General features: G+C 39.7%; 1 protein-coding gene across 1 annotated transcript in view; it reads left to right on the top strand.

Annotated features, from left to right (window-relative positions):
* The first annotated feature begins 9,663 nt into the window (after positions 1-9,663).
* Positions 9,664-17,831, top strand: part of si (sucrase-isomaltase (alpha-glucosidase)) — a 60,345-nt gene continuing 52,177 nt past the window's right edge. The window contains 9 exon segments of the mRNA XM_034549028.1: positions 9,664-9,787; positions 11,024-11,112; positions 11,399-11,519; positions 12,719-12,828; positions 13,146-13,297; positions 15,536-15,707; positions 16,149-16,248; positions 16,801-16,913; positions 17,078-17,203. Coding sequence (XP_034404919.1) covers positions 9,664-9,787; positions 11,024-11,112; positions 11,399-11,519; positions 12,719-12,828; positions 13,146-13,297; positions 15,536-15,707; positions 16,149-16,248; positions 16,801-16,913; positions 17,078-17,203 — 1,107 coding nt within the window.

A 17,831-nucleotide genomic window follows, 5' to 3' on the forward strand; every position in this document is an offset into this window, starting at 1 on the left:
ATTTCAAAACTTGCAGAGAGTAGCAGCGGGGATATATGACATTTGCTTTAGAAATGATGCAGAAGAAGGTGTGTGTGTGTGTGTGTGTGTGTGTGTGTGCGTGTATATACAAATGTGCATATGCATTCCCCTCTTCATTCAATATGCTGTTTCTCCCCCATAGGGGTCTAACATCTGTGCCACGCTTTTTGGGAATACTGCATAATGGGAACACTTGCACCACCTGCATATTATGGCTTGTGCAGTCATTGGTGATGTAACAGTTACAATCACGCACACAATCACACAAAGGGAACAACTGCAACAACACAAACTAATTGCTCAATGAATTTGTCCCCGAGGAGGTTGAATGGTATTATCAACACGGACAGTTTATTGTTATGTTGCCATTTCCTGGGCTTGATTTGAGGCTGAACTAAACTTCATTCCGTGGCAGCAGTTTAAAATGAAGGAAGGGGTTATCCCTTCCTTCATCGGAGGCCCCAGCACACTGTAATGAGAATCAAATGCCAATACATTCAGCAACGCTAATAACATAATGTATCGATCTCCTTAAATTAGGAATGTATAGATTTCATAAAATACTCTTCTACCAACCTTACCTTAACATTCTTTTATTTGACATGCAAAAGCTGAGGACACCATAGTCGTAGCAGCAGACTCACCCAAAGCGGTTTCTGCGACCATCGCAGACAGAGACCTTATAGCTGGAATCAATAAGGCACAACACTGTTGCAAGGTCTCTGAGCAATGGAACCTGGCCATGCACTGTATATAACAGGTCAATACAATTATATGTATAGAAAACTAAATGGGCCGGCGTGCACCGGACTCTACAGATGGACTGTAGAGGTCCAGAACCGTTTGAGCTGAAACTCCAATGTGAAAATGTCCATAAAATAAAAAGGAGAGGCTGGAGATCAAACGCATTAAGAGGAGCACTGAACCACGAGCTAAAACTACTTCTAAAAAAAAAATGCTAGGTTCTGTGCATGAATTGTGCATTAGGCTATTCTGTGAAGAAACTGAAAGAACAGAATATGTTTTACTACGTGCAACTGTGAAAGGGTTAGCAGCCCAAAGTACTGTATTGCATCGCAGTCTTAATTTAAAGTCAATATGACCACATCTACATCTTCCTCGACTTCATAACTTTCCGAACTGTTTTCCACAGCAGCTTGGGGGCACATTAGCCAGCGCAGAGCAAACAGTGAGGGAGAACATGTCCATTTAAAAATGTATGAGAAGGAGAGAACAGAGGGGGACATGGACACATTAATTGAATGCAATAACTATAATTATTAGGTTGTGGAAATTAAATCAGCAATTTAAAGGTACCTCTACATTTAAACACAGCTGCAGGCCAGCCGCTAACAAAAACAAAAACTTTGAACTTCTGTTTCTGCTCAGACAATTTGACAATATTCATTTGAGGGGGGGGGAGGGTAAGTAATTTAGCAGCTCAAGGGTAGTAATTACTGAATCTTGCAAATAAATTATTACAAAATCTGGCCAAAATGTTTCATGATAGAAAAGAAAAGAGTTTTCAATTTCGTGTAGCGTTGTTGCTTGTTGCAGATTTTATGAAATACTAATTTTTAAGATCAAGATATGAAATGAATATTAATAATTCAATTATGATTATGTATTTATAAACCCATAAATTAGAATAAAAGAATGATGATAATCAGCCAACGCCATAAGCCGCCATTAGTGTAACTAACACAATTTAACATAATAATTCATTTTGATATTATTCAATTAAATCCTTTTCACAGGGTTGCAACAGAGTTCTTCTCATGGTGTACAGGGACCTATTATTTAATATACACATACAAATTAAATGATTGCGTTCTTTATAAATGAAATATTTATTGAATGACATAAGTAAACAGAAAATAATTGCATAAACGATAACATAAACAAAATTAAGGGAATGAATAAAGAATAGGATGAAGAGTACAATCAATAACAATGCACCACAAAAAAAAAAAGATTGCACGTATATATTAGTTTAGGTATATATATATATAGGTGTAAGATATTTATATTAAATATTATTTTATCATCTAGCTTAAATGTATTTGGCATAGGAATATCAAACATCTGGAATTCACCTGACGGCCCTGATGGGAAGTTAAGCTGTATGCAGTCATGGATGTCCCTCGGTGGCCATCTCTGCGTCTTGAAAGTTGTTAAATGATTGTACTTCTCACTCCTCCATCTCCCTCTCTGTGGCAGTTGATTCTGCTTTCTACGATATCTTTGGAACCTGGTCGTCTTCCTCGTTTGAGGTTCAGCTTGAACCGTTCTTCCTTGTCTGCAGACGGACAGAACTGCCCATTTCGCCCCAACGCTCCACCCGCACTTCAGACTTTCCTCTTTAATAGTGCTTGTAGTGAGGGCTGAATCAGGTTTGCCCTGGTCCAGCCCCTTGATATGCTGCTATAGGCTTATAGGCTGCTGGGGGATGTTTTAGGATACACTGAGCACCTATCTCCTTTTCTCTTTCTCCTTATGGATGCATTTACATCTCTCCATTGCACCTTATTAACCTGCTTCCTCCCCGGAGTCGTTGTGACTTCCTGCCTTGGCCCTGCTGATCGCCATGGCCATGCTGATGCGCCCCACCCCCCCTCCTCTCTACCTCCTTCTGTTTCATGGATTGTGGAGGTCCATTCATACATTATGTTATATTCATTGAATGTGTTGTAACTTTGTAATGCTGTTCATCTGTACACATGACATATATTCCTTCTGTCAATCCGGGGAGAGGGATCCTCTGTTGTTCTCCTGAAGGTTTCTTCCATTTTTTCCCTGTGAAAGGTTATTTTTGGGGAGTTTTTCCTGATCCGATGTGAGGTCCTGGGACAGGGATGTCGTATGTCTACAGATTGTAAAGCCCTCTGACGCAAATTCGTAATTTGTGATATTGGGCTATATAAAATAAACTGAATTGAATTGAATTGAAGAGAAGAGAGAAGAGCATCCTCTGATGTCTCCATGTTTTATCTTCTCGAGAAAGGGGGGTGTAATGTTATGGGGAGAAAGGCAAACCACTCCCACCGTAACAATATATATTTTTTATGTAACCTTATTTTACAGAATCAATACTAGATTACATGGTCTTTTTCATTCTTCAATATTTAAAATGAGAGCTATCTCAGCTGCCGAATGCTAACAAACAGTTTGATTAAAATCACTGTATGAAACCTGATCAATCCAAAATTGAATTAATTAAACAATTACACAACACAGATAGACATTGCTATCATATATGCACATACATATATATGTAAATACATGTATGTGTAACTATTTGCATAACACATTAAAGGATAACATTGATCACAACAAATCAGCGCCCTCGCCAAGTCCTATCTTGTGTTTGTCCATTGAGAGTCTAACCACTTCGTGACCTATATATAGGGTGAGAGGGCAGTCTCTAGACAGAGTTTATGAGTTCAGATTGACATTTTAGTTTTAGCAAGAGACTTCTGTGAATATCCGCTACATCCGGGAACATAACCTGTAGAGAGATTTATTGGATACATAATGTAGAAGCTGGAAATGACGTGAATGATTGTGTGGAAAAAAAAACTAAATAAACTAAATAATGAAAATCATGGAAATGCCTTCTATCTCAAGCATTAGGCTGGGAGTGCATTAGTGATGTAGTCTTCCTGAGTGAAGATTTGCTGTACCTCCATATGGTCAATTATTAATAGACCTTGTATTTATCACTGGAGAGAACAATTTAGTTTACAGGCACATTTATAGACAGAGGGCAAAGGCCAGATAAAGATCAGTACAAACATATTTATTATATTGAGACCTTAAGAGTGGGAATGTAGAGAATACAATGCAAACATCATCAAATGTAGCAAATAATAACCATATGATCTGGCATTTAAATCTAAAAGTAGCTTGAATAACTGTTTTATGCAGATCTGATATCAGGTAGAAAATCCAGGTATTGATTCTCTAGGATCCTGGTGAGGGTTCCCAGTCATACCCACACACAAGGCACACTCAAATGAACACACATATATAATCATAGTTGGTTGGCAGCTCTCAATGTTGAGTGCCTTGTCTTAAAGTGACTGGATCGATACAGGAGAGTGAATTGCCAATTTCAGTTTGTTCTATTGAAATCGGCTGGCGCTGCATTCTAGAGGGAGAGCACCTGGAATTGGCAGTGGCAGAGTGGAATTGGATGTGTAAGGAGAGAAAAGTAGTGAGCAGAATGATCAGAGACATCTCTATGCTCTTACACACAGACACTCACACACAACGTTCTTCAGTCATCGTTGCACACATGGTATCTGAGACAAATTTTGGTTACCGTTATGAAAGCCTGTTATTGTCTCACCTGCATGGACCCACTCAAACACACTCGAAAAAAGGTCGTATTGGCTTTTTAAATCGTATAGTCCATGGCAATCAAGCTCTGAGTTGAAGGAGCCGGTGATTGTGTCTCTAGATCAGTAGTTTTCAAACTTTTTATGTCACGCACCACTTCGTAGGAAGAAAAATGTTCATGCCCCACCGCCCCAATACAATTGTAACAAAATGGTATATGCTGAATTTTTATTGAAATAACTTTTCGTGACTCCTCCATCTGTGCTTTTTCAAATAATAGAATACATAAAATTGCAATCACTTTCAAGTAAACTAGATTGCTCCATTCGGAAAAATACAATGCAAAGAAAATGTTATCTGTGCAACAAATTACTAATATTTGGCTATTTGGCAAATAAATTGCTTATTGCGGCTGTAATTAACCTGTTATGCACTGAAGGTACTGTATTTTCAAGATCAGAACAATAAACTGCAACCTACAAATGAAAAATAAAAATGTTTTGGCAATAAAGAGTTTTACTGAGTTTGACACTGCATATCTTTTCAAAACAACAATAAGGTGCAAACTGTGCAAAATAAAACAAAATTAGTGCAGATATGTGTAAGCCATTAAGTTGTATAAGTACTGGCTTCAATGAGCGTGCTTTCCACTACACATCTTTTGAAAACGGGGTTGATACGGCCACACTCAATTCATGCTTAATGTTGAGCTTTTGTTTTGAAGGGCAACAGCAGAAAAGCCAATCTCACGAAGGCAGGATGTGGCGAGTCGCAAAGAATCTTGTCCGTCATGCATGCGCAGGCATAACCTGTTAACGCCGTAACGTAAACACTTACACGAAGGTACAGGCATTTCGCCATGTGTTTGTTAATGACTTAGCTTTATGTCTGTGTACTTTGTACTTTTGTAATATGTGAAGTTCACAATAAAGGTATTTTTGTATTTCCCCTTGTAGTACCACTGCACCCCACTAGAGGAGCGCGCCTCCACACAATCATTCACGTCATTTCAGTTTGAGAACCACTGCTCTAGATAGTGAATAACTCACTTGGATGATCCTCTCTATTCTGTTTATTTGGATTGCATGGACTAACGCCATCACCAAAATATAGAGTGCATTGGCATGGATAGATATGGCCATTGAAACGGTAAACAATTTAAACCATAGCTTTGCAGTCCTTTCAAGCAAGACAAAACAAATCAACAAATTCAACAAATCAGACCCAGTCATGCTTAGGATATCTTGTTCAGAGGAAAAACCTCTTTGAAACCAAGGGAGACTGCATCCCGTCCTATTAAATTTATGTTAGCGAATGCTAATAGTGGAATTCAATTCAATTCAATTCAGTTTATTTTGTATAGCCCAAAATTACAAATTACAAATTTGCCTCAGAGGACTTTACAATCTTCACATACGACATCCCTGTCCCGTGTGATCTCACATTGGATGAGGAAAAACTCTCCAAAATAAACCGATGGACAGAAGCAATAGATATCATGTGTGCCAGAATGAACAGCGTTACAGAGTTACAACACATTCAATGAATATGACAGAAATTATGAACAATGAGTAGTAGGCATGGCCCACGATCCAAATAACCCCGATCCATGGAACAGAGGGCGGTATGGAGGAGGGGCATCAGCAAGGCCATGGCAGGAGGAAGGGCCAAGGGGGCAGGATGCCAGGCCCACGATGCATGGAAGCATGGCGAAGGAGGCCAAGGGCCAGGAGACAGGGGCATGGAGACAGGGACCGGCTCCAGACACAGCCACGACCAATGCACCCTGTGAGGCGAGAACGCACAAAGACTCTGGGGGAAGAAGTATAATTAGTAATGTGCAATGAAGGGACTTGAATTTGTCTAGAAGGAGAGAGAGAAGAGGAGAGAGGAGCTCAGTGTATCCTAAGATGTCCCCGAGCAGTATTTGCCTATAACAGCATATTGGCTAGACCAGGGCAAACCTGAGACAGCCCTAACTACCCTGTGTGCTTCCCGTGTGTGTCTTCCCAGTGTGCCCTGATTGTTCATTCCTTTCACCTGTAGTTTCCCCTCATATAGTATATACTCCCCTACTGTCCCTTGTCCCCTGCCAGATTGTCTTTGTAATACCCCTGTGTTCACATCACCTTCAAGCCTAAGTTTCAAGTGTTTGTTTTTCAGTCCATGTTTTTCCCCTTGTTTTGTACTCTGCCCAGTAAAGTTAATTGTTGCTGTACCTCACCTTGACTCCTGTCTGTTCCTCTGCGCCTGAGTCTTTGGCCCACCACACCCCGATCATAACAACTATAAGCGCAAAGAGGAAAGTCTAGTTCTGTGATTAAAAGCACCGTAGCTTGGTAGTTGTGTACCGTACTTCATTCCATTTAAAGCTATAACAATCAATCAATAGGGAGTTAATACTGAATTACTGTGATAACTCATTTATTGTTTGTAATTCTTCTGTGAAAAATGCCAAAAATGAATTGGTTCCAGCTACTCAAGTGTTAGGATTGTCTACCTTTCTTCATTCTATGGAACTGTCAACTAAATATTGTTGGGTTTTTGGACTATTGGTGGGAGAAAACAAAACATTGGAAGACAGCACACTTTGGGTTTTAAGAAATTGTGATGGGCATTTTAAAGGCCACACTCAAAGGCATCTTTGGTCCAGGTTTATGGGCCCCATTTACACTTCAAGTGGCTTGTATCCAGGTAAAATCCAAATGATACACTTTCATTGAGCCAACAATATGCCAGATGAAAGATCAAATTGCAGCCAGTGTTTGTTTTCCCAGGCTACATGCAAAGCAGGGTCTGCACTTTGTAACAGACCCGTTACTGTTCAGTAAGTAGAGTAACCTCTGCACTAAGACTTTATGGACTTATCACACTGCTCTCTCATCCACACAGATCTCTCATTCACACAGTTGAGGAACTGATCAAAGCATACTTTCTGTTCAATCAAATGAATAAAGATTGCTGTTGGTTTTAATCAGACACAGAAATTGTCAACTTCAAAGTTTTCATGTAACTGTGGTTGACTGAGGTCACACACCATGTAATAAGTCAAGGAAATGGTGAGTGGTAAGTCAATGAAATGATGAGTTTCCAAACTAAATATTGTGTATGCATCTTGGAGAGACAAATGTATTTTAAACTTTTTAACATATGGCTGATGCGACAACTGAGGTGGTTTGAGACACACAAGAAGCAACATGACATTCCAGTAGGTGATGTGCATGTAATCATACATAATAATACAAATAATAATAATAATAATAATACAAAGACTATCATCTGTTTTATGCTCCTGTTGTATGAAAATACAAAAATAACTGATCACAGTGGATTCATTAGACTGTATGAACATCATATTATGCATAATATATAGTATGATTATTCTACTGAATTGCTTGTATTGACCGCAACCTGTTAACTAAGTACTGCCAAGTGTGTGTGTGTGTGTGTGTGAGAGTGTGTGTGTGTGTGTGTGTGTGTGTGCACAGATGCGTAGAAGTGTGGTGATGTAGTAACAGTGGGGTAAAGATTAACCGTGCTGAGTCAGAGCTTCTATAAAACAAAAATACCCAATCTTTGGGTGAATGACAACAATCCACACACACATAAACTATGTGGAATCAAACATGACTGCGGGATTGATTGCAACAAGCTGATATGGGGATGTTAGGCTGCAGTTGTCTTCTCACACTAGATGGTTATGTAGTTTTTTTGGAGTCTGCATGCTCAGACTGTAAAACACACACACACACACAGACACACAAACACACACACACAGACACACAGCAGCAAAGGAGTGGTGAGCCCCTATGACCACAATGCATCCTGTGGATAATAAGGTGCTATCTCACTTGAACTCAAATGCACTTTGCCCTGAACATTGGAGAGCGACAAGGTAAGACTGCAGCTGCAGGCTGTCTACCTGTTAAACTAAAAAAATAATCTTTATTTTATATTTCACTTCTGGCATTTGGTGATGATTCACCACAGTTTCAAATATGATACATAGATTATTACTGTGATGCTAGTGGGATTTAATTTCAATAACAACAACATTGTTGTATTAATATGATGAATAAATAAAACCTAATGGATTAGAAATCTTTCTTGTTCCAGATACAGATTCTCTTTTAACCTTCTGTAGCTTGCAGATGTGTGTATTGTGCAGTAGTATCCACATTAGTGTGGAGAGACTGTTTGTAAATGATAATGTTGGTTATGTGTAGCTCTTTGCCTAATCGAAATAGTCCAATGTATATTACAATGCAGCCCTGTGGAACAGATTTCTATGGAGGGCTTCGAATACTTTGAATACTGATGTGTCGACATATTTTTTATTCAGATGTACACTGCACTGATCCACATTTTTTTTATGCCAGTCTTAAATATAATTAAAGGTGACAAACCTCCTCTTGGGCTGTCATTAACTTTTAAAGATGCTTCTTTAAAGTAACCAGTGAACTAAAAGTAAAAGTTCAAACGCAATATCAGATTATACTCTAAACTGCCTGCACTCATGGAAACCCAAACACTCCAGCCAAAAAGTGCCACTGCTTTTCATTTCTTTTTTTAAGCGTGTGTGCATCTACACCTATCAGAATGTCTGTGACTTGGGAGAAGTAAAGTGATATGCTGTTATGGTCGGAGGCTATTTTTAGGCACTTAGTGGAAGCTAAAGGGAAGACGAGAGAGGCTAAAAGGTTTGTACTGAATGAATGTGTTTGCTGGTGTGCCTCGGTGTTGCATTGCATGTTTGCAGGTGATTGTCGGTGCTTCTGTACGGTGTGCAGGGGGGCATGCACACATTTGACTCTCTGTCTCTCTCTTTGCCCTCGCCTGCTCTTCACAGCACATTAAACAGGAGGGCTATGAGCCTCTCATTCACCCAAATAGACACAAACCCACACACATTCACCTTGTTTTTGTGTCTAAGAGTACATTGGAGTGAAGCCTAATCGCTTGAGTGATATGATGGGTGCTTTTGCAAGATTACTGTCGGGCAGTTTTGTCGACTCACGGTTTCTCTTTTTATTTATTTTTAAAGCATTTTTTAAGTATTATTTTTAAAAAATGTCACTTCATCGCTGAGTCCAAGGTTAATACAATACATGTGTGTTTTTACTATAGTTTGATTGTTTTGTGCATGTATGTGTGTGTGTGTGTGTCCTGCCAATGGGCCTCATTAGGCAGGGAAGTTTGAGACCTTCGAGACCTTGCCTTTAGTAGACTTGGTGTCATTATTGGGTGTTAATGATGTTGGCCTTTGTAATCACTCTCTGTGTATGTGTGCATTTGTGTTAGATGGCGAGAAAGCGGTTCTCAGGTTTGGAGGTGACCTTAATGGTCATGTTCACATTGATGTCTGTGGCAGCCATCACTCTTATAGTTCTGTTTTTCACCGGAGAACCTGGGGTCCTTAAAGATGGTAGGTGAACATGCTTGTACATACATGAAGATACATACGTACAATTTAACACAACTAAAAAACATGAGCCTAAAGCATTCACCATGTTGGTATAATCTCCTGTATTTGTAAATTGATGCTAGCTAGCCTCTGCAAGAGTCTGCAATCACGCCATCTGGTGACACCAACGTTGTCTTATGCAGGCTATCTACCACCAATGTGTCCTGGACTTGGGTTATATTCAGTGTAGGGACTGTGAGGACAGGACTGCTGCCATGTGGTCACCTGAGTTAGCTGGAAGCTTAAACTCGTTCTCTAATTTTACAGTTAAATGTGCAAAATTGATATGCAACTTATTGTGTGGCTTTGGAGTGGATTGGAGACAAAAGCCCCTTATCATATTTTCAAGGTAACTTGGATTGATCTTACTTTCAAACATAGTTGGGAAAAGATAACCCTAACCCCCGAACCCCCCTATCAAAGAGAGGCTTGAGTTTAAAAAAGCCAGGCTGCAACCTCCAGTTCTGAAAAGTGAGAAAAATGAGCGGTGCCTTGAATTTGCATTCTGTCTACTTGCCGATCTGGTTGCAATAAGTTAGATTGTATGGAAGTCTATGATAAAAATGACCCTTCTTCTGACTTGATGTATCCTCATTAAACATTGTGAACATGAGTTTATGTTCTCAATCACTATATGTGCATGTCTTCTTTAATACAGCATGATGTCAAATTTGTAACTGAAGGTCTGTAGAGATAAAGCAGTGTATGTTTTATGGCTCATATGGCTACCTACGTCACTCCACAGTTCAAATGTAGTCACTTTCGTTCAAGGGTTGTAAAAAAAACAAGGTGGCGATGGACAAAATCCAAGATGGAGATTGCCAAAATCCACAAAAGTCCACAAACTAATGACACAAATCACAATTATATCCACTTCGTATATACAGTCTAGGTTGGAAGCAGATAGTCTGTCATAGTAAGATAAGAACAGGTGTATCTATTAACATGAAGGATGGCTGCATGCTACTCCAGGTCGTCCTGGTATTGCAAAGGCTGGCTGACAGGAATAATAATGAACAGAAAATGGAACCGAGCCATCGCTAATGTAATCAGTTTCACCTGTGTTTTTGTCAAAATGTCTGCTGTGAAAAATGTCCATTGGTGAGTGCCATCATCGCCTCATTGCTCAAAAGTCTATACATTAGTAAGCAGCTTAGTTGTCACATTTAATTTTCAAGTAAACATTTAATCTTTCAGCAGAAACTACTGAAGTATTCATTCCTCAGTGTCCCATCATTGCTCTGGCTGAAAGAGTAGACTGTTTCCCTGATGCTGGAGCTTCAAAGGTATGAGTCACTTCCATTTCCAAGAATGCAAAGTAATGTTAACGGCAAAGGTTGTTTTGAACACCTTAATGAAAGGTTTCCTTACAACTCAATTCCTACTCGGATCATTGTCACAATTGAAATGGTGTTGCTCATGATGATTTCTGCTACCCTGGTTGTAATGACTACAACGCCGATGATCAGGATGATAATATGGCGACAAACATTGTTAAAAGTAGCAGGAATGACAATAACGACAATGTGGTTGATGATAATGATGACAGCATAGACCTCCCTACTTGAACAGCTGCGATGTGAGCAGCGTGGATGTTGCTGGAGCCCACTGGACGAGAGAAATGTTCCCTGGTGTTTCTTCTCAACCAACCATGGATACACAGTGGACTCCGTGGAGCAACCGAATCCTTATGGTAAATCCCCATTTCCCCTCTCTCTATCCTGCTCTTCCACTCATGCAGTCCCAAAGTGATGAAAATATTGAGCTTTCTATTTAGCTTATTTTCCAATTCTAAATGCTCCACATTCCTTCAATTTGGCCGTCTGTCATCCTCACATCGTTTTTTGCTTTTTCACTGATTTCGCCTCAGGCAAGCTTTTCTGTGAAATATGACATGGATGGCATATCAGAAAACATGATTGACTTTGCAGCATGCAGGTTTTTCCATTTTCTGCTTGATTTCACTGCCTTATGTTAACTCAGTTATTGTGTAAAAGCAGGAAGAAACATTGGACATATATTTTTGGTGACATCATTTAGAGAGCATAAGAACCTCTTATGAAAAGAAAAAAATAATATTATTATAATAATAATATTATTTATTTCTTTAACAGAAGGTTGTTACATTTAAAAATGGCAAACGCTTATGTAGACCTAGAGAAACATTATCTCAAACAATCATTTATCTTGCTCTGCCTATTCAACAGGGACTTTAACCATTACAGAAACAATGAAAGCACTCCTTATATAAGTTTAATGGTCTTCACATATTGTTACATTCTGCCATGGTATCCCTCAAGACTACTATGCAAACTAACCCTTTACCTCTGGGATAACTGTGGACTTTGAAATCATATCGCACCCTTTGATCATACTGGTAAATGTATAACCAGGGAATACATCAGTTTTTTAATACGTTATTTTCCAAGCTCACCTGATGAGTTTTATGAGTGCTATAGGACTATTGCAGTTTATTCTCATTGATGCAGTTTACTCATTGTAGGGAATGATATGTCATTTTATGATGGATGGTGCACACCTCATCCAGCAATTGTTCTCAAGAGCTTGTGGGGCATTGTGTGATAATTAAACAGACCACTCATGTTTGCTTCATATTTACTGACCAGACATGGGAGTGGTATCAGTCTTCTCACCCTTCTCAGCAAGTGAATATTATATTTTTCCCAGAATGTCAGACTAACTTTCCTAACTTGTTTGTGCTTTGATTGCAATTATGACTGCAAACATAACCACTACAGTTTCACAATGAGAGTACTAATTTTGTGTAATTCTATCTATATTTTGGGGACTAAGAAGTTAAATGTGATAGAGTTCCTAAAATGAATATGTTTAACTGTACTATAACCTTTCCCCGTGTGGTTAATTTTGCAGTGATGAAAGCCACACTGAAGAGAATGGCTTCTCCTTCCTTATTTGGAGCTGATATAGAAGAGCTGTCATTTCACGCAGAAATGCAGTCAAACAATCGACTCCGATTTAAGGTACAGAGCGCCAGACACCACCTCTGTTAAACACCTTTTACTTGCACACACACACACACACACACACACACTCGCACACGAGGGAATCGTGAGATAAATCTAGTCGAGTCGAATCATTTCAAAAGTAGTTTTCATCAAAGCATGTTTAACACAAATGCTGTGCCGAACAAAAAGAGGACAAAAATAGCGAAGTATACAACAAAGTATAAACATGAGTGTGCAATATGAGGCCATCCTCACACTGCCTGCATTGTTGTTTCTCTCTCTCTCTCTCTCTCTCTCTCTCTCTCTCTCTCTCTATCTCTCTCTCTCCTCAGATCTCTGATGCCCATAGGCAGAGGTTTGAAGTCCCCCATGAGCACATCAGCAGCCTCACCAGTGACCCCTCCAGCCCCATCAGCAACACACTGGAGATGACACGCAAACCCTTTGGTCTAACTGTACGCAGGAAGGAGAACAACAGAGTCCTGTGAGTGATCAGTAATTCTACAATATCACATTGTTTTCCATCTGGACTGAAGGAAATACAATAAACATCAAACTATACACACACTGTGTATATTCAACAACATAACATGTGTATCCAAGCACGTATAACTCTATTTGTTATCGTACAGTCTACTACATATACTGTCTATGTAGAATATATACAGTACTACTGTATGGCTGTAGGTGTCGAGAGGGCTGATGGTTGAAATATTGATGTTAGCAGGAGATTGTTATGGGGAGTTTTATTAAGAGGATATTGCCAGCCATGGTCACAGTTGACTGTGTGGATATATGTGTGGATATATTTCTGGAGACAAAACCCAGCCTCTGCCATAGTGTCCAAAATGGTATTAGTAGACAAACTGAGCTGTTGAATATTTGATTCAGTGTCTCACCTTTTGTCTCTCTCACAGTTGTCAGTCGTTTCGCACTCACCACTTTGGATTTGAGAATTGTCAATACATTAACATTGATTCTTTGGATCTTATGTCATGCAATTATGTCAGAAATCCACTATTGTGATGCCATGTTAGCTTCCCACAGGAATAATTAATTATTATGTTCATGTAGAACCAGGGTGACCTCTGGGTGACCTCGCGGTGTTCCATTACCCCTCAGAGCTGTATGACACGAGCAGGCACGCGCACACACATGATTAAAAAGCATTAAACCATTGTTATCGTTGAGGCAATATACTGTGTAGAATATGACACTTTGTGAGCAATGGGGCTTTTGAGGGGACCACCTCCCTGTTTGCATTACTGCTACATGATGCTCAGGGTTAAATACCACCACATGACCTTATACACAACATAGTGTTTTGCACATCACTGTGTTCTGTATTTGTGAACCGGATCTGATAGCCATTTATGGTGCATGACAAATATCCTGCAAGGCAAACATTTATCTTTAATTGTGTCAGAAGTATGAAAAAGGTAAAAAAAAAAGAAGGTAAAAGCTTCTCTTTTGACCATTTTAACAGATGCATAGATGTTGTCAAGAGAAGTACAAACATACTGTATAGCAGCGGCAGTACATCTTGTTCTTCCCTTGAAGTCTAATTATGTGGTTGTAAATCCAAATATCTGAATTTACATTTTTTGTGAAACATTGTATCGCATGAAAAACTTTGGCTTGCCTCATCATCTTTCTGAACCCTGCACATGACCTTCAGTCAGAGGCAGGGAGATTGCTTTTAAGATTAGCAGCTATTTAGTAATTAAATTGCTCTAACTTTGTTTTGCTTCCACCGCCGTTACGAGGCCACATGTTAATCACCATTAAGGCTGCGTGTTTTGTAGTGTATGCAGGTGATAGGTCAGACATTGGGTTTTCTAGAGCTTCTCTTTGTGTTAAGATTATAATTAATTTCTTCCAAAAGGTGAAATTATCTTCCCTGCATTATAATCGTCTCATATGGCACCACCGCCTAGGAACTCACCTTACTTTTGAGGGCAGGCAATGGTCCCATATTAACACCCACACCAGCAAATTCAATTATCTCACGGGACGTTTGTAAAGTGTTCACTCACATTTAAGTAGAATACCAGCATTTAGGGAAGTAGGGCGATTAAGTTTCAAATGGCTTCATCATTTAACCTGTTACAATGTGCCATAAATGTGATAGTTTAATTGTATTCCACATGACCACTAAGAAGATGATAAATTAAAGTAATAGCAAGGTTCATAAATCACTTGTACAAATTGCAGCAAGTCATCTTTAAATGTTTATTTAGGTCCATAGTTCCAAAAAAAGAAGGAGATGCTGAGTGTGTGCATACGGGGTTATGATACGCACGTGTGTGGGCAATCTCTTCTCTTATTACAAATAATAATGTTAACATTCCTGTCCATCCTATTGACTGAAATATATATATATATATATATATATATATCGCTGTATATATAGTATACAGCGAGAGCAAGCCCAGTATTTCAACTAGCAGTGCATGTCTTGTTTTGAAGGCGAGAGAAATGCAACTCAGAGGGCTTATTAGAGCTTGATGGGATGGTCTGTCTTTCCCTTTTTTTCTTTATACAACTCAACACTTCCTGGTCTCGGTCCCACTCCCACTCACTCTTATCCCACCATATCACTCTCACTCTCTTTCTTACGTCTTTTTCTCTCACTTGCTCCCTCTCTTCTTTTCACTTCTCAGTGGTGACCAGTTCTTTTGTTTGTCAATTGTTGTCCTCTCTTTTGTTCAAACGCATTCAGGTTCGACACCACAATGGCCCCACTGGTGTTTGCAGACCAGTACCTACAGATGTCTGCTAAGCTTCCATCCCATAATATTTATGGCCTGGGAGAGCATGTGCATCAACGGTATCGCCATGACACATACTGGAAAACCTGGCCCATCTTCACCAGAGATGCTTTCCCCAATGGGGTGAGTATAACATACGATATTAAATCAGCAAATCACTTTTAGTGCCACTGAACTTGACGTTATGCATGGTTTAAAAAGCATGTGTGCATGCATATGTATATACAGTACATTTTAGATGATACAGTGTATTTACATGCATACAGTATGTTTGCCCCTGTTCTGTTTTTCTTCGGTTGCTGCACCAGACAGATTGTTTGCTCAAAGGCTTACACAGGGTACCAAGGGTGTGTGTGTGTGTGTGTGTGTGTGAGTGCGTGTGTGTGCGCGCGCATGTGTTGCAGTGTCAGGTTACCGTGTGCTCCAGATATGTGTGCGTTTTTGAAGGCCTTGTAAGCCGATTAGGCAGTGAAGTCTAACATTCAACTCAGTTTCAATGAGTCTCCCACTTCCCACCTCTTCCCTGTCTACCCTCATCCAACTTTCCCTCTGCCTTCCCCACAGGGAACACATAACCTCTATGGACACTATCCCTTCTTCCTCTGTCTTGAAGATGAGAGTGGAAAGTCATTCGGGGTCTTTCTCATGAACAGCAATGCTATGGGTGAAGATGCGGACACGCACGCATGCACACAACCATGCAACGACACTGCCCTCAGGGAAGTTAACAGACTCAAAAACATAGACACAAAAAGCGTAATACACATACGCAGGCAGACACATCTTTGGGAAACGATAGCCATTTGGAAATGGTTCAAGGGCATGAAACATCAGTTATGCCTCACCCGACTAACAACAATGGATATACTGTTGCCTCAATCAAAAATTGTGCTGACGAATCAAAGAGAATATTACATGACTCTTTATTATATAAAGGAGATGACTGAAAGTGATGGTAATGCCCGCCGACATGTTTCTCTTGCTCATGTCTATTGCCTCCTGATACACGAACACTTTTTTGCCTCTCATGGATTGTCAGGATTGATTTTGGTTCTGTTCATGTGTAAACCGTAAGTCTGCACAACGATAAAACAGAATCTCAAAACAGAGGTATCGCCAGTTCACCATAGCCGTGTTTAGGGTTATGATTTATAGTTAAAACGTGAATGGGAATTAGTTTGCAACATTTCCATTTTTTGACATTTATTGTTTTCAGAGGTGACTTTGCAGCCCGCTCCTGCTGTGACTTACAGAACGATTGGAGGAGTCCTTGACTTCTACATTTTCTTTGGAGATACGCCAGAACAAGTGGTCCAGGAGTTTCTTGTGGTGAGGAACAAATAATGATGTATTTTGTTTTAAAAAAGGTATACATAATACTGTTCATAGGAATATACAGGCACGTTTGTCTTGGTAACTCTGTTGTGCAAAAGTTGTTTTTGAGTTGACTAGGAACATTCATTGCAATAATATGTTTAACTTGTGTTGTCCAGCTCATTGGCCGGCCCGTCATTCCTCCCTACTGGTCCCTGGGCTTCCAGATTTCTCGTTGGGACTACGGCAGCCTGAGCGAGGTCAAGAAAACCGTGGAGAGGAATCGTGCCGTGTCCCTCCCATATGTAAGATCCTGTCTGCTTGCTTTTTTTTATAGTCTGTCTATATGGAGTATGTCCGACAATCTACCTGTCCATCTGAAATGGCTATCACGGCTATTTTTCCTATTATTGTGATAGAAATGTAAAATAACTTTTCTTTACTAAATTCCGGGGAGACATCATATAACTATCCATAATTCAGGTGCATACATTTACACACTTTCAAACTCAATATCTTAACTTAATGCTGTAAAGTGGGCATAAAATGTTCACAACTCTTTGAATTTGACCTCAGATGTCAAAAAATTTTGAGATATTTCAAAAGGAAGCGGCAGGATTCTCCTTTTCTTAACAGTCTGAAGTTATGTTGTGACAATGCTTACTACATGATTTTAGCTGCTCCCACAGTTGTATAGCTTTTGGGTTAGTGGGGGAGGAAATCGATACTTCACCTTAAGCACCCCGTGTTAACTTTGGACCACTCATGCACTACTGTGTGGTTCCAGAGGCAAGAGCTTCAACAACTACACTATATGTGAAGACGTGATATGAAGGTTGAAGCAGGAGTTCGACAGACAGTCAGAGTGATAGGGATGGCCTTTAGCTTCGACGGGGTAATCCAGCTTTCTGTCAAATAATGGAGAGTCTTCTG

Source organism: Cyclopterus lumpus, chromosome 13, assembly GCF_009769545.1.
Source record: "Cyclopterus lumpus isolate fCycLum1 chromosome 13, fCycLum1.pri, whole genome shotgun sequence".
Classification (NCBI taxonomy): Eukaryota; Metazoa; Chordata; class Actinopteri; order Perciformes; family Cyclopteridae; genus Cyclopterus; species Cyclopterus lumpus.